The sequence below is a fragment of the Mytilus galloprovincialis genome, chromosome 11 (genome assembly GCF_965363235.1).
Source record: "Mytilus galloprovincialis chromosome 11, xbMytGall1.hap1.1, whole genome shotgun sequence".
NCBI lineage: Eukaryota > Metazoa > Mollusca > Bivalvia > Mytilida > Mytilidae > Mytilus > Mytilus galloprovincialis.
In genome coordinates this window covers 12,615,433-12,639,619 of record NC_134848.1, presented here as the reverse complement: position 1 = coordinate 12,639,619, position 24,187 = coordinate 12,615,433, and the positions used below count along the sequence as shown (strand labels likewise).

The 24,187-nt window shown below is 32.6% G+C and overlaps 2 protein-coding genes across 5 annotated transcripts; one reads left to right on the top strand and one right to left on the bottom strand.

Annotated features, from left to right (window-relative positions):
* Window positions 1-293: 293 nt before the first annotated feature.
* Window positions 294-8,971, bottom strand: LOC143051662 (uncharacterized). 2 transcript variants are annotated; one of them, XM_076224562.1, is made up of 2 exons: window positions 8,917-8,971; window positions 294-2,620 (listed from the first exon to the last, which is right to left on the bottom strand). In XM_076224562.1, the coding sequence occupies exon 2, from the start codon at window positions 2,617-2,619 to the stop codon at window positions 487-489; it is 2,133 nt and encodes a 710-aa protein (XP_076080677.1). In that variant the 5' UTR covers window position 2,620; window positions 8,917-8,971; the 3' UTR covers window positions 294-486. The 2 variants fall into 2 exon arrangements, with proteins under 2 accessions (XP_076080677.1, XP_076080676.1); XM_076224561.1 differs by lacking the exon at window positions 8,917-8,971 and adding an exon at window positions 4,895-4,958.
* Window positions 8,758-24,187, top strand: LOC143051663 (uncharacterized). 3 transcript variants are annotated; one of them, XM_076224563.1, is made up of 2 exons: window positions 8,758-8,843; window positions 21,150-24,187. In XM_076224563.1, exon 2 carries the CDS (start codon window positions 21,205-21,207, stop codon window positions 23,269-23,271), a length of 2,067 nt encoding a protein of 688 aa, XP_076080678.1. In that variant the 5' UTR covers window positions 8,758-8,843; window positions 21,150-21,204; the 3' UTR covers window positions 23,272-24,187. The 3 variants fall into 3 exon arrangements, with proteins under 3 accessions (XP_076080678.1, XP_076080679.1, XP_076080680.1); XM_076224564.1 differs by having other exon boundaries at window positions 8,763-8,839; XM_076224565.1 differs by having other exon boundaries at window positions 8,765-8,790.

Sequence of the window (24,187 nt, the reverse complement as noted above, 5' to 3'; positions counted from 1 at the left end):
AATTTTCCTCGGAGTTCAGTATTTTTGTGATTTTACTTTTTTAGACAAGGCCATGGACGTTTTTGTTGCAGCTAAAAAACGAAGGGCAGATTTTAAAATTTATTCACGGATGTTTCTCAATAAAAAATGATCAAATTCAGTCTTCATAATTTGCTATTCAAACCAATTTTAGGCCCTCAGAACGCACCATTTTGCGTCTTGCCAAAAAACAAATCTTGGGGGGGGGCAATCCCCCCCAAACCCCCCCTGGTTGGCGTGCACTTCAAAAGGACCCAGCTACGCCCCAGGACTTTAACCTTTACTACCTTCGCCATAGTTAAAAGGTTTATCCTGCAGTGTGTGTCCTCATGTCCATCCGTATGTTACAACTTTGAGCAAATCCTTAATCGCATACACCAGGTTTATCACCATTGTGATATATTATGTGTGACTTTAATTGATTAGATCGTTTAAACGCTTTAAACGCTTTCCCGCAAACGTCACAATTCAAAAGTTTGTCGGTATTACACGATAAAGTGGAATCATCCCTGAAACGACACAATTAAAAGGTGTATCATCATTGTGTATACATGGTATACACGTGTGTAACTTTAATTCACTACGTCGTTTAAAATCTTTACTACATACGTCACAGGTGAAAGGTTTCTCATCATTGTGTATACACATGTGTGACTTCAAATCACTAGGTCGTTTAAAATCTTTACTACAAACTGTACAGATGTAAGGTTTATCCTCATTGTGTATAAACATGTGTGACTTTAATTGTTGATTAAGACTAAAACTTTTACCACATTCATCACATGTATAAGGTTTATCACCCGTGTGAAAACGCATGTGTGACTTCAAATCACTAGGTCGTTTAAAATCTTTACTACAAACTTTACAGATGTAAGGTTTATCCTCATTGTGTATAAACATGTGTGACTTTAATTGTTGATTAAGACTAAACATTTTACCACATACATCGCATGTATAAGGTTTATCACCAGTGTGAATACGCATGTGTGACTTCAATTCACTAGGTCGTCTAAAATCTTTTCCACACACGTCACAGTTGAAAGGTTTATCACCAGTGTGCATACGCATGTGTGACTTTAATTGACTGAGTCGTCTATAATCTTTTTCACACACTTCACAGGTATAAGGTTTATCACCAGTGTGAACACGCATGTGTGAATTTAATTGATTAATTTGTCTAAAATCTTTTCCACACACGTCACAGTTAAAAGGTTTATTATCATTGTGTATACGCATGTGTGACTGCAAGTATGGTTTAAGACTAAAAGATTTACTACATAAATCACAGCTAAAAGGTTTATCACTAGTGTGTATTCTCATATGTTTCTTTACGTGCAGCTTTTGTCTAAAACTTTTACCACATACATCACAGCTAAAAGGTTTAACATCAGTATGAGTTCTCATGTGCAACTGTAAGTCATAACTCTGTGCAAATTCTTTACTGCATATATCACATGTATAAGGTTTATCATCAGTCATACCAGTGTGATTTATCATGTGTGACTTTAATTCACTAGGTCGTTTAAATTCTCTTCCGCAAACATCACAGTTAAAAGGTTTATCATCATTGTGTATACGCATGTGTGACTTCAAGTTATGTTTAAGACTAAAAGATTTACCACATACATCACAGCTAAAAGGTTTAACATCAGTGTGTATACGCATATGATTTTGTACGTGCGGCTTCTGTCTAAAAGTTTTACCACATACATCACAGCTAAAAGGTTTAACATCAGTATGTATACGCATATGATTTTTTACGTGCGGCTTCTGTCTAAAAGTTTTACCACATACATCACAGCTAAAAGGTTTATCACCAGTGTGTATACGCATATGTTTATTTACTTGCAGCTTCTGTCTAAAAGCTTTACCACATACATCACAGCTAAATAGTTTAACATCAGTATGAGTTCTCATGTGCAACTGTAAGTCATAGCTCTGTGTAAATTCTTTACTGCATATATCACATGTATAAGGTTTATCATCAGTCATACCAGTGTGATTTATCATGTGTGACTTTAATTCACTAGGTCGTTTAAATTCTCTTCCACAAACGTCACAGTTAGAAGGTTTATCATCATTGTGTATACGCATGTGCGACTTTAAGTTTGGTTTTAGACTAAAAGATTTACTACATACGTCACATTTAAAAGGTTCATCACCTGTGTGTATTCTCATATGCATCCGTAGGTGATATCCATGATCAAAATCTTTACCACATATTTCACATTTATAAGGTTGGTTAGCAGTTTGCAGAATTGTGTGTGTCTTTGATTCACTAGGTTCATCTTTTAACGTTTCTTCCCTTTCCAATCCTTTAACACACACTTTATTAGTTTTTTCGGACTTGTCATGTCTTTTCAATTCTTGTCCACACAATTGACACTCATTCTGTATCTTTTCTTCCCTTTCTAATCCTTTACCACACAGTTGACAAGTGCAATTCTTACCCCCATTATTACATGTCGTGTCTTCTTTTATAAAGTGGTCTGGTTTATGATCAGGGGACACGTTAATTAAACCCACTGTAATTTTGTTGTCAGTCATTTTCTGTGTTTTGCCCCTTTTTCTCCGTTTTTGCTTTTGTTGTCTGGCCTTCATTCTTAACAAAAAGAAAAGAAAAACATAAATCAGTGAATTTAATTTGAATATCTAACATTTTCTAAATATCTAAGGTTTTTTTTATACGTAAATACGTTTTAATAATAGCTATGGGTCATGCTATTCAAAAAGTATCACTCTGCTATACAGTTGTTGTTCCTTTTTTAGTCTAAAAATGAACTTTAAATTTTGATTTTTTTCTCTATCTTCGTGCCATTTGTTAATTGTAGAATTTTTAAAAGATGTACATCATTGAGGCAGTTACAAATCATCACAACTTGGCCGATTCCGTACCTTCGTCTAGATAGAAGAATATCGAATTCACCCGAGGATTGTCGATTGAAATCAGGGAATCTGATTGGACGAAACAAATGCATGTCGTCATTTGGGAAGTAACCGCCACAATATGCACTGCCCAATTGAGCAATTGAAATTAAAAGTTGTGTTTCGACAAATTCACATACTATTTGTATTTTTCTCTGTTATAAACATTATAAATAAACTGTTATCACAGAGATATGTCTCGCCCTTTTGAAATTTCGATAATGCAAAATGTTGAAATCAAAATAGCAACACTTTAACATGCAAGTCTTGCAAATATTCAAAGTCAATGAACCCTGACTGAAGGTACATGGCTTAACAATCCCAATGGAAATGAAATGTGCAAATGCTGATACAACTGCATCCAAATACTATTGACTTATCATAAGTAGTTCCCTTTAAACAAACCTAAGCACAAACTTATACTTGTAAACAGGAAATTTATAAAAATTACCATATATTTGATATTGATGTCAACACCGAAGTGCTGACTACTGGGCTGGTGATACCCTCGAGGACGAAACGTCCACCAGCAGTGGTATCGACCCAGTGGTGTAAATAGTTATCAAAGGTACCAGGAATATAATTTAGTACGCCAGACGCGCGTTTCGTCTACATAAGACTCAGCCGTGACGCTCATATCAAAATATTTATAAAGCCAAACAAGTACAAAATGGAAGAGCATTGAGGAACCAAAATTCCTAAAAAGTTGTCTCAAATACGGCTATAAGGTTATATACCTGGTGTAAGACAATCCTTAGTTTTTTTTTTTAATTTTTGTAAACCGGAAATATATAAAATTGACAAACCACATTACTGATATTCATGTCAACACCGAAATGTTGACTACTGGGCTGGTGATACCCTTGGGAACGAAATGACCACCAGCAGTGGCATCGACCCAGTGGTGTAAATAGTTATTAAAGGTACCATGATTATAATTTAGTACGCCAGACGTTAAAATTGTCATTTCTGGTATTATCTGAAAGTTCAAAAAATGTATGGTTCTGTATACTTGCACATAACTCAAGTACAGAAAATAGCTACTTCCCGTTTACACAACGATACTTCAGGTTTGATTTTCCAAGGTTATACGACTTGCAACCTAATTAACGCAACATGTTCCATGGCGTTATCAATTATCGACCCATTTCAATTTTACCCACTGTGTCCAAGTTATTTTGAACATTCCTCACCCTTTCAGATATTTTTTTACAACACAATGTTTAATTTAATTGAAAACAAATTATATAACTATAAGTAACTATAACTAACTAATTTTATTCAGTGTAAAATCCAGTACAAAGTCCTACAAAAGGATCATCGCTGAAACACATGAACACATATAAAAACATACAAAACAACAATAAAACATAACAGACAACAATCCCTCTCGTTTTGATAGAGGTTGCATTCACATATAAAATGAAACTCATATTCAAGTTTGTTATCAATACTATGTTTACATATTCTTGATCCAACTTGAAGCGTATTATTATATATCTGCCTTTTTCAATGTGTAAATTGTGGTTTGAAATTCTCAATTTACATAACTGTCAAATATATTGTTTTAAGATATTTAACTTTGTATAAGTCTGAGGTTTATATTCCTTTTTAAACTTGTAATATGTGGGTAGTTGTTTTGCTTTTAATATAAATATGTTATCCTTGCGTTCCATATATTTACTTTTTTCAAACAATCGAAACATCGTAAAATTAGATATGTTAACCTGTTTAGTGTATTTCAGATTGAACTAAATTTTTTTTCTCATCTGAAACCATCTGATTTATGGTCGGGTTTATCCGTGAAAAATTGTTGCACAATCATTATAAAAAGTTATGTATATATGTTTCGGAAGCATTGTTTGTAGTTTTGATTATGTAAGGTATGTATAACCCTATCATTAGTTGTGTAACACAATATTATACAGGAATATATAGATCGTGTACTCACTTATTCAAATATTCACGAATGAAACATGTATAAAATAGCACAAGAAAAATATATAAACCGTGACAAAGGGAGATAATTACAGTTATTTACTTATGGAGTGCCAGTTTAAAATTAACTGTGGTTTAACAATTTAGCCGAATGATTATGTTATCACATTTTGTCTCTCTTTCAAATAATGTTATCTTCTCAAAAGTTTGGCCAATTTTTCATTGCATTATCTATGTTTCATTTTAAAGTACATAAAAGGGGAGCTAGACTGGTAATTTGCTGATGTGAAAAATCACGAATGCAATACTATCAACAGTATACAAAAATAAAGTTCAAAAATAGTACTTCTAAAAAACGTTGACTTAAGCTATCAATAAACAGACCAAGCGGAATACAGCTGTAAAATTCCTGACCTGTGGCGTGCATTTTACAACACAACATAGAAAACTGAAGTCTATTAAAGCAATCAGATAGAAAACCCAAAATCGAACAAAATCTATAATATTAAAATAACGACAGGCGCACCACCAAGCGGTGTATTCAGGATTAATGTGCTATATACACGGGTCATAAACACAGGGTTGACACTACTAAATTGTCAAATTGTTACCTATTGTAGTATTTTAATCAGTAAGACTATCTAAGATAACAATACGAATACAAAAAATCTGGACTCAAAATAAGGCGTATAGGTATAGTTTTCAATTTGTTAGTGGGCATGACTAAAACAGCGAATCAAAGAATTCAACTTTATTTATAACTTATATAGGGCAATGCTGTTAATTAAAAAATACTCCATTCGAGGACCTTTTTTTCCAAATAATTAATATTACCAATAATTGATAAGTTCAAATTTCGACGGGTTCAAACAGAAAGATTTGAAACCAGAGAAAACTGTGTATCTTATAATCGGCATGACTTTATCAGATGACAATATTAATACTAAAATAAGGCTTGCGCATAGTTATATACTTTAATTCAGTCACGGACCCGCGATATCACGGGTTTGTTCTAGTATAACAAATACAAACGTGTACACAAACTCAAAAGCTAATCAAAAGGCGACGTCCATAAATGAAACTTCAGTTATCAATCAATAGATCATGTGGAAAACAACTGTCCTATACCTACCTGACTTGTTGTGTGCAATTTAAGGGACGTATCATTTTTTATCTGGGAGGGTGAGCTGGTCAAAATGTAGGGGGGTCATTTTTTTTCTGTGTGTGGAAAAGAGGGGTTCATTTTTTTTGTAAATTCAAAGAGGGGGAATCAATATTTTTTGCACATGGTAAAAACTAAGTATAGTTAAAATACCATGAATACATCATGAGACAAAATGTCTAGAATACTGTCACGTTTTTGTTGTTAATCAGCTTAATAGTTTGTGAGAAATTAAGTATAAAATAAAATGAAATCAACCGCAATTTGTGCAAAATTTTATCCAAAAATCCAAAACACGTTGCATCATGAGAGAATATAGTGTAGAGCAATAAATTCTCCAGTAAATGATTAAAATTCATCTACTCTACATACAAAATATGAATACTGACACAAAAGGTGATTCCGAGATGAAAAACGCCGCTAATGTACTTTTTTGTTTTCATTACAAGATCCAGCTGGATCCTTTATACCTCAAAGTTTGTACTTTTAAGGCAAATAAATCAAAATTTTGAGTTTACTATTACACATTTATCAACTAATTGTAACAATAAATGAGTAATTGAATTGTTCAAGCTGAAAGAATTGTAACAATAAATGAGTAATTGAATTGTTCAAGCTGAAAGTATGAACTACATCAAGTTTTTTTAATAGTCCAGTATACAGGAAATCAGAAAAAAGTCAGAAAAAGTCCAAAGCACTTGCTTGCTCTATACTTACTAATATTCATGGAAGAGCCCTAGCTATTTCAAGGCAAAACATGTTTTTGAACTCAATCCACTGATAATATTTCATGTTTGCAATGTTTTTGTGAAATAACATAATTATTAAGTCTTTTGCATGTTACAATTGTGGTATGTTTAATAGAGGGGGGATCAAATAACATAGTGTAACATTGTGGGGCGGGGGGGTCAAGAAAATTTTATGTGTTTGATTTCAAAATGACCAGCAAAATTTAACTTAATATAAAGCATTGTTAAAGAATTAAATGCTTCTTTTATAAATTCATTGGGGTGTTTTAAAGCGTTGACCAAAGTACATTTTGTATGAAGCGCGGAAATATGCGCACGGTCAACGCTTTTACAATCCTAGTATGAAATAACTAAAAGAAGCATGCAATACTTATAATTACATTTTTTTGCTATGCTCATGAAAAATTTATTTTTATCAATTATTTCTTTAAATAACCTGTGCACTTTTTTAGTGACGTGTCATCATAAACTTCATTGGGATATGAATGTGAGTTTTAGTATGATGCACACGCGTTAATGTTATCCAATTTTACTGAAACATGTACTGTATTAATTATAATAAGTTTCATAACATTAATTGGTTGAGGTAGAAAACGGAAACAATTAAACAAAAACAGCATTTTCACATATACAGAGTCGTAACTACATGTACTGGGAGGGGGAGTAGGAGGGGGGTGAACGGATCATATAAAAATTGCGGTTTTTATCCAACGCAATCATAGGTTTGAACGTAGTTTTCAATTTAGACTCGTTTATATTTTTTCGTTTGGGCTTGTATCATATTTTCCCTCCGGTTTATATGATCCGTTCATCCTATATTGACTCTTAAAATTTAAGTGTCTATCTAAAAATGAGGGTACTTTTTATATGGCCTTCCAAATACCGTTTCGATCCCTGACATCACTGAAGAGACATTTATTGTCGAAATCCGGATCTGGTGTACTAAAAAAATATTGACACCGTATGTTTGAGGCATAACATCGTGGCCATAAGTTAATTTTTTTTTTCTGTTTAGTATTTTTAAATTTATATTAAGATCCATTTTGTTACATCTTGTGATCAATTTTATTTGGCAATCGCCAATGGCAGTCAGCAGGGTTAAAGAACATCAGTTGTTCGACCGGTTAGTCAAATGCGTTTTGTTTAAATATACTTTTTCTCTTTTTTGGTCTTTTGGAAAGTTATACAAGTCTAAATTGAAAACTACGTTCAAATAGTAATCAAAAGTACCAGGATTATAATTTTATACGCCAGACGCGCGTTTCGTCTACATAAGACTCATCGGTGACGCTCAGATCAAAATAGTTAAAAAGCCAAACAAATACAAAGTTGAAGAGCATTGAAGACCCAAAATTCCAAAAAGTTGTGCCAAATACGGCTAAGGTAATCTACTCCTGGGGTAAGAAAATCCTTAGTTTTTCGAAAAATTCATATTTTTGTAAACAGAAAATTTATAAAAATGACCATTTAATTGATATTCATGTCAACACCGAAGTGCTGACTACTGGGCTGGTGATACCCTCGGGGACGAAACGTCCACCAGCAGTGGCATCGACCCAGTGGTGTAAATAGTTATCAAAAGTACCAGGATTATAATTTTATACGCCAGACGCGCGTCAAACCCATGATTATGTTGGATAAAAACCGCAATTTTTATACGTGTGCATGTAAAACAAATTTCGTTGTAGAAGGGTCTAAAGACAGCATAAACAACATTTCCCAAAAGACCAAAAAAGTGAAAAAGTATATTTAAACATATATATATATATATATTTTAATCAAACTTTTTTTAGAACATTAACTGACACTTTTATATCATTGATAAAAAACAATAAAAAGTTCTAAATTTTGATGTAACATTATAAATAAAACATAGTGATTGCGTTTTTTCTCTAAGGCTAAGCCAGGGCATTGGTCAACTCTTTTATGTGTAACCGGCGCTCCATATATTAATTTATATGTTCGTGGTTATCGGCCTTTGATTTGCTGAATGACAAGGTGTACAAATTAGAATTACAATATTTTTATGCTCATGTATAGTAACCGGGTAGGTAGGTATTTGTTTTGCATAAAGATTGTATTTTTTGTATGAAAAGAATTGCAAAATATCTGTTATCTACATACCAAACAAAGTACTGACTGTGTAACAATGGAAAAATTATTGGAAATCCAAATTATCTCCCCTGCAAACTACGAAAAGCGAAGCTCTTTATTTTTTTTACACGTTCTCATCAAATGCCAAATTATTTCTGGTTATAATTAAAATGAAAAGTTCTAGTTGATGACACAGTCTAGTTATAATGCATAAAAAATAATAACAGTGATCAGAATTACAGTGAAAAGTTATCATATTCTTATTATAATTTCTTGATAAATTATAATTAGAGGACAGGCTGGGACAGTCACTATTACTATATAGTGTTAGTATTATACTTCATGATTAAATTTCCCAATGGACAAGCTAGGCTTTACACTTTATAGTAGATAGGGAATCACTGTCCAGAGCACCCCTTCCCCCTTTTTATTTACATTTCTGGACACACCATTCATGAATCTTTGACTTTGTAATACATGTCCAGTAATCAGGTAAAAGTCGAAAAATAGCAGTAAGGTGTATAGGAGGGTAGTCCAAATAACTATGACATTTATAGGGAAGGTGTTGCATCAAAACATTAAAATTAGCCCTTCAAAATGTCATATGATTTGGACTGCCAAAGCAGTGGTGTAGCTGCGTCATTTTTACATGTACGCCCGAACCTTGGTGAGGGATATGAAGGGTGCCAACCGCTCAATGTTGAAGCACCTGCTGGTAGTGGGTTCGAAAGGGACGAAGCCCCCGAAAGCTATCGAGAATGAGATACCATAATGATTCCTGTCAGTAAACATGGTAAAAAATCATTGATAGCAACATACTTTTGAATCTAAATGGTTTATTTGTTTTGGTTAAATTTTGTAATATGTTAACTTATTCAGGTGTTAAACTGGAAGCTAGCCTATTAAATGGTTATTGGTTTTAGAGAAAACATTCAAACCAACATGACCAATATTACTTTTAAATAAGTTTAAAGGGTGTCGTGAGTGAGCATACAATCGACAAAAACACCTTTTAATGAACACGGAAAAAATATATTTCTATGAGGTGCAATATAAAATAATTCTGGAACACCTAGGGTTTCTTCCCACAAAAAGTGAATCAATCTATCATTCCTATTTGTAAAGGGATTTAAAAAAAGAAATCTAAAATTTTCTTTTGATATTTTTTTTCTTGATCTGGAATATTTCATGACCATGATGACAATCTATGAAGGTTTATAAATTGAGCATGTTAAACAATTAATTGTGTAAAGAAGAGCCCGGCTATCTGTCTATCAGAAAAGAACAGAAAAATGAACGAAAACAAATGCTTTCAAAATTTTAGCTTTAGACATAAGTCATAGAAAAAGCTTCTTCGGCATTTTCATAAAATTTGATGAAGGTTCGACAAGTAGTTATTTTTATTGAGAAATAACAAAACTTATTAATTGCAGGAAGAAATACATTTTGTCCTTAAAATGCGGGAAAATTAAACATGTTAAAGATATACTTGCATTATTATATTGCTCTGAATACTCTTTTGATCATAAACAGTTTCTGTCCAACTTTCGTAAAATTTCACAGAGAGTCATTCAAAAGACTTTATCCACATTCGGAACCTAAATATTGACGCCGCTTTGTCTCGCTTTTGGGACATAAATCACAGGCTCAACAAAAATACAAACAGCGTATAGAATCTGAGCAGATAGTGAATTGCTTTAAATATAAGAAAAGTACATGTATAGATTTCATAGTAGATTCAGACTTTTACAAAAGATTCAAACAAATATATTAAATGATCTGTTTGAGTAAATTTAGTCTCTTTTTATTCAAAATTACAATCCATTGCAGTCTTCACACCGAGTGGCAGCCCAGGCAGCCCAGGCTTAGTCAAGGGACTTACTCAAATAAGTGATTTTTAATTTTTAAATCACTTATTTAAGTAGCAAATTTGAGGTTTCGTCACAAATTGGGATTTTGTAGTTTTTTCAAAATTTTGAACACATATAGGTTTAAATAATATCTTTTAATTAGTAAAATTAAAAAAAATGAACTTTTTGCTTCTTTTAAGTAGCAAGGATTATGCCTTTCATGCTATCAATCATTTAGCTGAATATTCTATTTTAGTTGAAAAAATGCTATAATAATGGCTTAACATAATGAACTAATACTTTCTTAAAAGATTTTTCCCAGCAGTGGGAGTATTTTTCCTGTGAAGTTCAAGGTTTCATCTATCAAATTATGTAATAAAATTCTACTGTTCGCGATAAAAATTTCACTGTTCGGGGGTGTTGAAATTAGTGGGGGTTATAAAAAGAATTATACTTAAAGAAGTGATTTTTGGGAAGGAAATTGAGGTCTGATACTTAAACAAGTGATTTTTTTATGTCATTATCCTAGATTCAGTACAAGGTCATCACCTGAAATGACCTGGTCATCCTAGATAACACAGATGTTGGTTCTGATAAGTTTAGAAACATAAATTATTAATTAGTCCCTGGATCATTAGTATTCTATATATTTAAAGCTACAATAAAATTAAATCACTTCTTCTAGTGATTAATTTGTACTACTTAAATAGGTGATTATTAAAGAAAGACAACTCTAACTTCCAACCTTTATGGAAATAATGTTACTTGAATCAGTGATTTAAAAAATCACTTATTTAAGTAAGTCCCCTGACTAAATTGGTTTCAGCCTGTAAAAATCACATATACAGGCCAACAGAATGTAACTAAAAATTTTCAAAAATTGAGCTTAGGGCCTGTAGATTTAACAGTTCATCGTGAAGACTGCATTAAAAAAAAAGAAGCCCAAGGCTGATCTGTCTGAGCTTTTGACCAGTTTTTCTTATATCGATTATTTGTTTTATTTTCAAAATTCAAGTGTACGCCTGGGTGTTTTGATGTAAACGTAGCTACGCGCATGCAAAGGGTAGTAATGCCTTATACTGTCAGGCATAATGGTCATTTTCGTCTACCATTAACGTCAAATTGGTTTAATGTAACTGTAATGCATCCTTATTGTTTTTGGTCAAAGGTCTAACATGTCTGAATTGGCCATTTCAGAATCTAAAGCATCATGGGTAATTTCATTGTTCGTACCCCAAAGTGAAAATAACGTTACATCATTGGTTGAATTTCCATTGTTTATAACATTTTAAACCAATAAAACGCTTTGGTGTACGCTTTTGAAAATATTACCCAGGATGCATTAGATTCTGAAACGGCGAATTAATTATCATTACCATTATTTGGTGAAAAAAATAACATAATGTGATTGGTTAAAATCAGTTGATCTTTTTATTGTCTTAAAGAAAGTGTACATTTTATCGTGATGCATCTAAAATTACCATTATTAACGATTAATGTTATTTGTCAAGAATTTTGCTCGTTATTCATGTCATTGCATGTTATTAGTCATGAAGGTACCTACCCCCATTACAAGGAGGTCTCATTGCGGGGTACTGATCCTGGATCCTGCTTACCATGCTTACTGTTTTGTCGGATTCTAATGATGATGTATCCCGCTTACACTATGTACATACTAGTGTGCAATCCTCATTTTTTTTGTAATTCACCATGTCCCACAGTCCCACTAGACTTTATTTCGAGTTTTCACGGCACAATAATGTCTAAAAATTCGGCAATTCTGCAGCATCATGCTAAGACCCCAATGAGACTCACTTACTACCTTCCTGCATAGACTCGATGTAAAAGAAAACATAAAATAAACAAAAATACCTACATGTAAATACATGACATATCTACGTATGGTACCCTTACTTTTTTTATATGCCCATCTAAGACGGGACTCATTATCATGATTATGGTAAACCGTTGTCCGTCTGTCCATCCGTCGTCCATACTTCGGACAATTACTAAAAACCGCTTCCACCAACTATTATGAAACTTTTTTGAATTGTTTATATTGATTGACGTCAGTGATATTGTTTGCCTTAAATAAATGGAGAATAAAGGCTTTTTCCCCTGGAGAAGAATCCCAATTTTGAAAAAAATGGCTTAAAATTATTCCCAAAAAGACAACTTTTTTCCCAAACAGTGCAGCCTCAGTAGTAATTGTGCACGAATTCAAACTGAAAAACACTCATTTAAACAATTTTCTTGCCTAAAATGACTATATGTGCACATTTGAGGGTCTATTTATGTATCATCACGGGGTCTTATTTTAAAGCAGGGTTTGACTCTTGAAAATGGGTCTGTAAATTGAAGTTTCATGCAGTCATATTCATGGTTTATTTTAAATTTCTCAATTCGATGAAAATGACGCATATTTTCCCAATAAAAGAGTAGAGGTAGTTTTAAAAAAAGCCAACAATATCACTGGACGTAAACTCCCTTTCAATTTTTATAAATTTCAGATTTTTTGTTTCCATGGTTTCCATGTTATGAACATGATGAAGTTATATGGGTCATTTTCAAAAAATGTCGAATTTTGAAATTAAAAAATTCATTAAAAGTTACTTATTCAAACAACCCTCTACATAAGCAAATCAAAACAAACAGTACTTTAAGAACAACATATTAAAAGATGCAATCTTAATGACATATTAAAAGATGCAATCTTAATGATGTCATACAAGAATATCTTGAAACATTTTTTGATCGGTGGTACAATATTTTGTCTATCCTGTTACCATTTTCAAATGAAATTTTGGGGTATTAAGAAAAGGTTTAGATAAAATGTTAAGCTTGTTTTACGTAGCCAATTAGATTGTTTTCAAGAGAATAAACCTCTATATATCTTCATTCTGTAAAATAATAGATTGTTTTCCAATTTTTCAGGTTGTACTGAAAAATGCCTTTAAAAATTGGTTTTCAAAAGTTGTAAAAATTACCACCAGTAATGCAAGTCTATGCTAGCAATTTATATTGTTCGGTATATTTTCACCCTTTCAAATAAACCCAACATCAAGTAAATCCCTCATAAGTTAGTTTACTTTTCTCTTAATTTCATTGGTAACAGGAACGTACGTTTCTGATATATCACTATATAAAAGTCTATCCTGTTACCTTTTTGTCTATCCTGTTACCGATATCAGTATTGCACCTGCAAATGCTTAATTGGGAAGATTCAGACGTTATAACCTTAAGATGAGTTCAAACAATGAAACATTTCATTCGTTTTGCACCTATATGTTAAGATAAAAAAATTAACGACGTTTTTGTCTACAATTGTCTATCCTGTTACTGTAACCATAGCAACCATAGTAACAGGATAGACATAACAGGATAGACAAATTTCTTCGTTTTTGATTGCTGTTGTGAAATAACTACTCCCTTTGGTAAAATGATTATATGGTTTTCTATTGTGAATTTGGTATCCAACACGTTATTGTAGTTTTTACAAGCATACTGTTGGTGTAATTAATCAAAATTGTTGGTAACAGCATAGACATGAAAAAAAGTACGCTCTATTTTTTTTCACTAAATGTCTTGAAATATCTTTTCTCTACACTGACGTTCAAGAAACGAGGCGTTTTTAAAGGTAAAGATTACTTTGTACTTTTGAAATCAACACTGACTGATTCAATATTCAAAGGGAGACAAAAATAACGGCTGATTTAAGTAGAGGTAACAGGATGGACATGAACCTCCTGTACGCAGATTGAATTTAGTTTGTAGATAATATGTTGCATACAATGATAAAGAAGCTACAATTTTTCGTTAGAGTAATAATAAACGTTCTTAAAAAGTCCCTTTTGCAGATATCAAGGCGATCAGAAAATCGGAAAAAAATCATTTGAATTGTGTTTTTCTGACGCTGTACGCACACAAATACCCCCAAAATCGGCCTAAAATGCAGTTTAATCTTATCAAAATAGATGTTAGGTGTGTTTATTAGTAATGTCCTGAATCACAAATCCGACAAGCTTTCATTTAAACCATTGCAACTGAAATTTCCATTAGAAGTAAAATTTTTAGCATAGGTGTACTGAAAATTCGACATTTTTTGAAAATGACCTGTATCCTTAAAAAAGGGGATTTTCCAGTTTTCGGACAATAACTCTAACCGCTTCCACCAACTTTTATGAAACTTTTTTGAATTGTTTATATCTATTGATGTATGCTCCCTTTCAAGTTTTATAAATTTTAGATTTTACATTTTTATATTATGAAGTTTTATTCTTAAAAAAGGGGGATTTTCCAATTTTCGGACAAAAACTCAAATTGCTTCCATCAAATTTAATGAAAATTTGATGAATCGTTTATATCTATTGACATATGCTCCCTTTGGACTTTTATAAATTTCAGATTTATGTTTCTGTGTTATGAATTTTTATGCTTAAAAAAGGGGGGATTTTCCAATTTTCGGACAATCACTCATAAACACTTTCACAAAATTTTATGAAACTTTGGTAAATTGTTGATATCTGTTGACTTTAGGGCAAGGATCAGATAAAGTGTAACATTTGTGTGACATAATGTCCGTCACATTTAAGCCCATATATCAAGATTTTAAATATATCAGAGGAATCTTCAACTTTTCAGTGTTGACTTGTGTGATTATAGAGATAGTTCTTTGTTTCAATACTTGTCAACAGACATTCAAACAAAGGCACAACTTTTGTGATGGACATTACATTGATAAGTTTGACATGCTAATTTTAGATCAAAGAAAGTTTTGAATGTATTTCAAACTAATTAAGTTATATGGTTTTCATTCTTGTTCTGAACGCATCAAAATGCACATCTTGGAAGTTTAAAGTTAAAAAGAATAATGGGGTTAAAAAAAAGTAATGGACGTCACAAAAATATGATGCATATTTGTTTAGTTTCCATTCCAACTAATCACTACTGGACACCAGGAGAGTCAAAATGGTTAGGATTATATAACTGGTAGTAGTGAAAACCCACAGAGTCAATGGGAAATGGATATTAATAATGGTTAATTTGTTTAGTGTGATGGAAGTTATGTTTGACAGTTTGACATTTTATAAGTCACATGTCACATCCGTGTAACAGGCGTCACAAAAAAATGCTGTACATTTTTTTAATTTTTCAACCTAAGTTCTTACAACTGGACACCTGTAGAGTCAGAATTGGTAAAATACATCAAAATGGTTGTATGTAAAACATAAAAAATCAATAGAAAATAGATACATATAAGAATTCATTTGTATAGTGTGACAGACCTTTTGTTTGACAGTTTGACATTTTCCAAGTTAAATTTTACACTCATGCATGAGAATTTTAAAAGAAATGATGTACTGATAACTTTGGTACTTAATCAAAGACGTAGAATCAGCATTTCTTGCATACTACTAAATGACATTGTGTATATCAACACAGTTCGACAGGAATTATAAACTAATTATTTTAGGAAATATTGTCAAAAATAACGCCTGTTCTATATGATTGTGGAATTTGGAACTGAATGACTCAACTTCACCTTTGTATTGCACAATTTCAATGTTAGGGTAGAATAATAACAGTTCACTGGTATCATAATATTCTCTGTTTAAAACAATGAGATACATACTTGCAAATGTTTGCCCGTTACACAGGGAGGTCAAACAATAACAGTCGTTCGCAGGGGCGGATGCAGGAATTTTCGAAAGGGGGGTGCTAACCCAGGGCACCCAGGGCAAAGGGGGGGTGCAAAACATATGTCCCGATACAAATGCATTGATCGGCAAAAATAAAGGGGGGTGTGCGCACCCCCGGAACCCCCCCCTTGATCCGCCACTGCTTCGTTGATTAATTGTCAAATAGTAATTGGCAAAAATAGTTTCCTAGTTTTCATTAAAATATTTCATTTTAACAAACAATTATTATCAATAACTGTTACAATATCTATATTAAATATAACCATAACATGATACTTAGTGGTTGTATCTCATATGAGACACTTTGTACATTCATTAAATATTAGAACGCCTGTTATTCTTGAAAAAATATTTGACCGACACTAAACTTACCCTTCTGCAAGTTACACTATCTATTTTTGACACATAGATCAATGACATAGTAATCATGTGTACCCAAACCAATTACAAAGCACATGATGTGATGATGTATACCACTCTTTCATGTAAATATAGACAGTTTGATCGCCGTTACTTTTTGACAGACAAACCTTTTGAAAATTTGAAATGCTTGTCTTTTGAAATATCTATGTCTGAATGCAATATTTCTTAGCAAATTTTAAAGGATTATTATTTGAGGGTTTCTGAACATTTGTAGGGTTATATTAGACATTGTACTTTAACAGTAAACAAAGTTAAAAATTAGGTCATATTTTGACAGACAGCATAATGGGCAAACAGTGATTTTTGAAGAGTTTTTTCTCAATAAATCTGCACAAATTATTCCTATTCATAGGTTTGAATTGTGTTCATTGACATGTTATTTCTCAATATTAATAAAGCTGGAGAACATGCAATTTGACAAATGGATATTCTAATTCAATTTTCTCAAAGGCCTACTAAATGTCACAAAATGGCTGACAAAAAACATTGACATTTCAGGAAAAAATCCAATTAAAAATCAAACCACAAATAGTTAATAAATGATTTTATTTATTATATATATACACTTCAAACACCACTTTGTTTTGGTTTATGACTCTTATTTACACACATGAGTAAAGAAAATTTTCACAAGAAATGTTCGGGCGTTACTTTTACACTTTATCTGTTCTTTGCCCTTTAGCTACATTTGTACCTTTCAATTATTATAAATTTCACAGATTTTTCTTTTTTCAGTAATGAATTTTTATACTTGAAAAGGCTTAATTAAATTAAAATGTAAAAAAAACACATTTAAAGCATAAAGACAAGCTGAGAAATTGAAGTGTCATACATGTTTTGTTTTTTTTTATCTTTAAGCTTATTTGATTAAAAAAAAGACATTTCCACATCAGGGCAATAACAGATTTTGAGTAGGCAGCTATTTTTGGGGTAGTTAGGGTTAAGGCAAACAAACATATTCTTTTTATGGCCCAAAGAACAAATCAGGAGTCGGTTTCAAAAAAAAAAACTTACAACCAAGATTTATTGTAAGTATACTGAATTGTTCATGACTTAATATGATCAATCTTAATTATAATTGTAACTGTTTTTTTTTAAACCGACTCCAGACATTTTGGTCTGTCTGATGGAGAGACAATTCATGATTGCATCTGATAAACTAGAGGAACTGTACATTGTTAAAATTGACATGCATCAATTCTATTGTTGAAGATTGAATGACACTACCTTGATATTTATGCCCAATCTATGGGCATTATGTTTTCTGGTCTGTGCGTCGGTTAGTTCATCCGTTGGTTTGTCAGTTCCTTTGTTCGTCCGTCTGTCTGTCACGCTTCAGGTTAAATTTTTGGTTAAAGTTTTTGGTCGAGGTAGTTTTTGATGAAGTTGAAGTCCAATCAACTTAAACTTAGTACACATGTTCCCTACGATATGATCTTTCTAATTTTAATGAAAATGGTTATGTGGATGGGGCATCCGTGTACTATGGACACATTCTTGTTTTTTTTTTAATTTCTGTTGTATGAAAACAGTATGTATGACTTCAGAGTCTGAAATAACATTTGAGATGCTTCCGATAGAAATCGACTTTATGCAAGTGCATGAATACACCATTGTACATGCACACATATAACTCTTTGAATGGTTTTGGAACATTCAAATATGATATAAATGATGAATTTCGGTCTGTTTTGTAGGGTTCTTAAATAACAGCCGTGTGGATTTTTCTTTTCCCACCTGCCCACCGTGGGCAGCACACCCATGCCTACTCTTGCTATAATCTCTTTTTTTATAAAAAATATTGGTTACAAATGCTTGTCTGCTTTTTTCAAGTGATTGTACTTGCAAGTCTTTAGATTAAAGAAAAGAAATTGCATGCCCACTTCTATGGGTGGGCAGAGTGGACAAGGTAGAAATTTTGCCCGCCCGGTCCCACTCCCACGGTAGGCCGGTGGAAAAAAGCAAAATCCACCCGAGCTGTAGTGTATATCAAATCAATGTTACAGACTTTATGTAGAGATTTTTTCAAACCGAATAGGTTAACAGATGTATTAATATTTCATTAAATGCATAAGGTCGATTTCTATACGATGGAGCTCATGTTTAAAGTTTCTTAAATGCTTGCTATACATGATATATATAAATGTTTTATCCACATGTAGTTGTATATTTATTTTAAATTTCTGGGTTAATATTCAGTCAAAGGAACATTGTACTATAGTTAGGGATACTGCTTGTACAAGTAATTTTTATATATATATTATTAATATATTTTATATAATATACATGATATATACTCAATGTAAGTAAATTTATACAAGTTAATTTTATTTACTTGTATCATGTGAGAATTATATAGGTAAAAAAAAATATGGCTGTAATACATGTAGTTATATCCCTTAGACATTCAGAGTTTTTAATTTTTAACTTATACAAGTTAAAATGTTAACTTATACAAGTTAAAAAGTCATCCTATCGTCTTTTCTTGAATTCTTAGGATTTTTTTGCTCTAAATTCAAATATATTTTAAATTGTATGTCCTTTATATATGTCAATCTTTACTTATCATTTAAGTGTAATTTCATGGACAATGAAAATCCCATTTGTTTTTATGCCCCACCTACGATAGTAGAGGGGCATTATGTTTTCTGATCTGTGGCTCCGTTCGTTCGTCCATCCGTCCCTTTCGTTCGTTTGTCCGCAGGTTAAAGTTTTTGGTCAAGGTAGTTTTTGATGAAGCTGAAGTCCAATCAACTAGAAACTTAGTACACTTGTTGCTTATGATATGATATTTCTAATTTTAAAGCCAAATTAGACTTTTGACCCCAATTTCACGGTCAATTGAACATAGAAAATAAAAATGGGAGTTTCAGGTTAAAGTTTTTGGTCAAGGTAGTTTTTGATGAAGCTGAAGTCCAATCAACTTAAAACTTAGTACACTTGCTGCCTATGATATGATCTTTCTAATTTTAAAGGTAAATTAGACTTTTGACCCAATTTCACGGTCTATGGAACATGGAAAATGACAGTGCCAGTGGGGCATCCGTGTACTTTGGACACATTCTTGTTTATCTTCAGAACACTTCTCATTTACAAGCCCCACAAGGAGAAGTTTTGAAGGCCTTGTACAAATACTTAAGATCTTTGCCCAATTAGTTTCTTTGATGAATTAATGAGATGAAACATTGATCTCTAATAAAAAAAATATGAGCTACATGTAATCTGGGACAAATCATCTAAATCATTATCTTAAAACTTTAGAATTGTTGTGGGATTGTTAAAAAATTCACTTATACTGTTATAAATACAAGTGAATTTTTGAGAAAATTATTGGAATATTATTCAAACATTATAAATGTAAACTAGCTTACAAAAGTTCATTTTTTTTACTCTTTCAAGTATAAATAAAGTTTACTTGTACAAGGAGTTCCCCTGACTGAACTACTGTCAGACATATGAGATTTTCATTGTTCATGAATAATAAAGGCAACAGTAGTATACCACTGTTCGAAATTCATAAATCGATAGAGAAAAAACAAATCCGAGGTACAAACTAAAAAATGAATTTACACTTAAATGATCATAGTAGCAAAAATATGCACGCTAAAAACATCTGTAAAGGACAGACAATTAAAAATTCCATTAGTGCAAAGAAATCCTGTAAAATTCAAGAAAAGCATAAAGTATGAGTTGTTTAATTTAGGGAGCTACCATTTGATTTTTATGGGGGGCTAGGATGAAATTTGAAAAAAATAGGCAGGACAGGAGTTTTGTTAAAAAAAAAAGGCAGGATGTGACACTTGCAAAAAAAAAAAGTCAGGACGACAATTTAGGTAAAAAAAAGTCAGGATAAACTAAAAAAAAAAGGCAGGACCGATTAGAGTGAAAAATAAAAAGGCAGGACAGAGATTACAGCTAAAAAAAAATGCAGGACAAAATTTTTCATCCTAGCCCCCCCATAAAAATCAAATGGTAGCTCCCTTACTTGTATTTACTTTTTATGCCCCACCTAAAATTATTATAGTACGGGTCAATATATAATGTATGGACTGAGTGAAAGACCTTAGTTTTTATATTACATAATTTGTAAATAATGTGTAATAGATTCATAGCATCTATTTCCATGATACACACAAACATAGAAACACGGCTTCTGAAGTTCAGATGCCTAAAAAACAACCTTTGAAACACGTGAATGTCTTGTCCAATGAAAACAATAGAATGCTACACCGTACATGTCATATGTTATGTGTGCCAATAACTAATTTAACTATTATCTTCTCTTTCTCAGACTCAAGAACATTTAGAGAAAGCATCAGCAGACAAGAAAGGGGAGAGGAAATATTATGTCTAACAGCAAAGATGCTTCAAGTTCAAAAATTATCTCCCCTGACCAGACTTCAGGTCAGTTTATGCAAGAACAAATCAGTTTTCCGGATGGAGGAAGCAGTTATAAATGTGAAGTGTGTTGTAAAGAAATGATGAGTAAAGCAAAGTTGGAGGAACATATTAAGCAGCATTCTGCAATGTTAGACAAACATATGAGACCCCATGATGCAGTGCCAGAGGAACATGTAAAAACACATACTTCAGCACCTGAGGAACATGTATGTATGACAACATGTACTGCAGAATCAAAGGAACATTTGACAACACATACTTTAGAATCAGAGAAACATATGAGAACCCATGCTGTAGTGCCAAAGGAACATCTGACAACACATACTTCAGAATCAAAGGAACATTTGACAACACATACTTTAGAATCAGAGAAACAAATGAGAACCCATGCTGTAGTGCCAGAGGAACATCTGACAACACATACTTCAAAATCAGAGGAACATATGAGAACCCGTGCTGTAGTGCCAAAGGAACATATGACAACACATACTTCAGAATCAGAGGAACATATGACAACACATACTTCAGAATCAGAGAAACATATGAGAACCCGTGCTGTAGTGCCAGAGGAACATCTGACAACACATACTTCAGAATCAGAGGAACATATGACAACACATACTGCAGAATCAAAGGAACATATGACAACACATACTGCAGAATCAAAGGAACATATGACAACATGTACTGCAAGATTAGAGGAACACAAGAGAACGTATACAGAAGAATCAGAGGAACATATGGCAACATGTTCTTCAGAATCTGAGGAACTTGAGAGAACGCATATTGCAACATGTTTTTCAGAATCGGAGGAACATAAGACAATACATGATGCAGAATCAAAGGAACATATGGTGTCACATACTGCAGAATCAGAAGAACACATGTCAACACATACTGCAGAACCAGAGAAACATATGAAAACACATACGGCAGTGCCAGGGGAGAATATGACAACATGTTATACAAGATTAGAGGAACATAAGAGAACACAAAATGCAGAGGTTGAGGAATACATGTATATGACAACACATACTGCAGAATCAGAGGAACATATAAAAACATATTCTACAGAGTTAGAAGAACATATGACAACACATAACACAGATGTTGAGGAACACATGCGAACATATAATGCAGACTTAGAGGAACAGATCAGAGCATATGCTGTTGAGTTAACAGAAAATATGACAACAGATACTGAGAAATTAGACGAACAAATGAGAACACATAATGAAAGATTAGAAGAACTTATAAGAACACATGCTGGAAATAAGCATCATGAATTCGATATGACTGACAAAGAATTTAGTCAGAAAGGGCACTTACAGACACAAACAAACGAAGAAGAGGGTGAAAGACCGTTTAAATGTGATGTGTGTTCTAAAACGTTTCGTCAAAAAGTGAATTTACAGGCACATTCAAGTATTCATACAGGTGAAAAACCATATGAATGTAGTGTTTGCGGAAAAGATTTCAGTCGTATTTCGAACTTGCATAGACATACGAAAACACATTCTAGCGATAAACCTTTTAAATGTGAAATTTGCGGTAAAGGGTTTAGTACGAATCAGAACTTAAAGACACACATAAAAATACACACTGATGTTAAACCTTACACGTGTGATATATGTGGTGCAGGGTGTAATAGTGATCAGAGTTTACTCAAACACATGAAAACGCATACAAGTGATAAACACCATAAATGTGAGATATGTGGACAAGGGTTTGGGAACGGTTCACACTTAAAGAGACACATAAGAACACATTCTGGTTTTAAACCTTACGAATGTGGTATATGCCAAAAACGGTTCAATCAAATTCCGAACTTAAAGAGACATCTAAGAACACATACTGGTGATAAACCTTTTAATTGTGAGATCTGCGGGAACAGATTTGGTCACAAGAACAGCTTACAGATTCACATGAGAACACATAGTATGATACTGGTGTTTGATCAAAAAGATTCGACAGTTGAACATGTCGAAGCTTCAAACGAAGAGAATTCGTAGTTAGATATTTAGGGAGCTACCATTTGATTTTTGTGGGGGGCTAGGATGAAAAATTTTGTCCTGCATTTTTTTTTAGTTGTAATCTCTGTCCTGCCTTTTTATTTTTCACTCTATTCGGTCCTGCCTTTTTTTTTATTAGTTTGTCCTGACTTTTTTTCATAAATTGTCATCCTGCCTTTTTTTTTTTGCAAAGTGTCTCATCCTGCATTTTTTTTACTCAGAACTCCTGTCCTGCCTATTTTTTTCAAATTTCATCTTAGCCCCCCCCCCATTAAAATCAAATGGTAGCTCCCTTAGTAGTCAAAGACCTGAAGAACAACACGTAGATATGTGTACTTGTATTTTTTGTGAAGTAGTGTGTGTTTGAACATAAATATTCTGCAGTCCATACAGTCGAAGTTACAAATGCACAGATTGTGTAATCAGATATTTAGTAATAAAAAACCTAAACGAAAACATTTAGATATGTGAACTTGTATTATTGGCGAAGAAGTTAGTGTTTGAACATAAGCATTCAACAGTTGAAGCTACAAATGCACATAATGTGTAGTAAGATATTTATTAGTCAAAGACCTGAAGAAATCATATATGTGTACACCAACATGGTGTATCATGTGTATGTGTGGTGAATTATCAATTAAGAACACCAACCAGGAACATAGTGCATCTATATATGTGATTAATATCATTATAGTGAACAGTTTAGTAACACCTGTTTTTTTTTGTATACATAAATGACATATACCTGATATAAGTACACATACAAAACATAAAAATTAATATATATGTGTCATATGAATATGGTTAAGGGTTGTATGATAAAAGTGTTTGTCCTATACACATTAAAACACATACTAGAATTGAAGTTTATACATGTGATTAACATAATAAAGGGTTGAGTGACAACAGTCTAAAA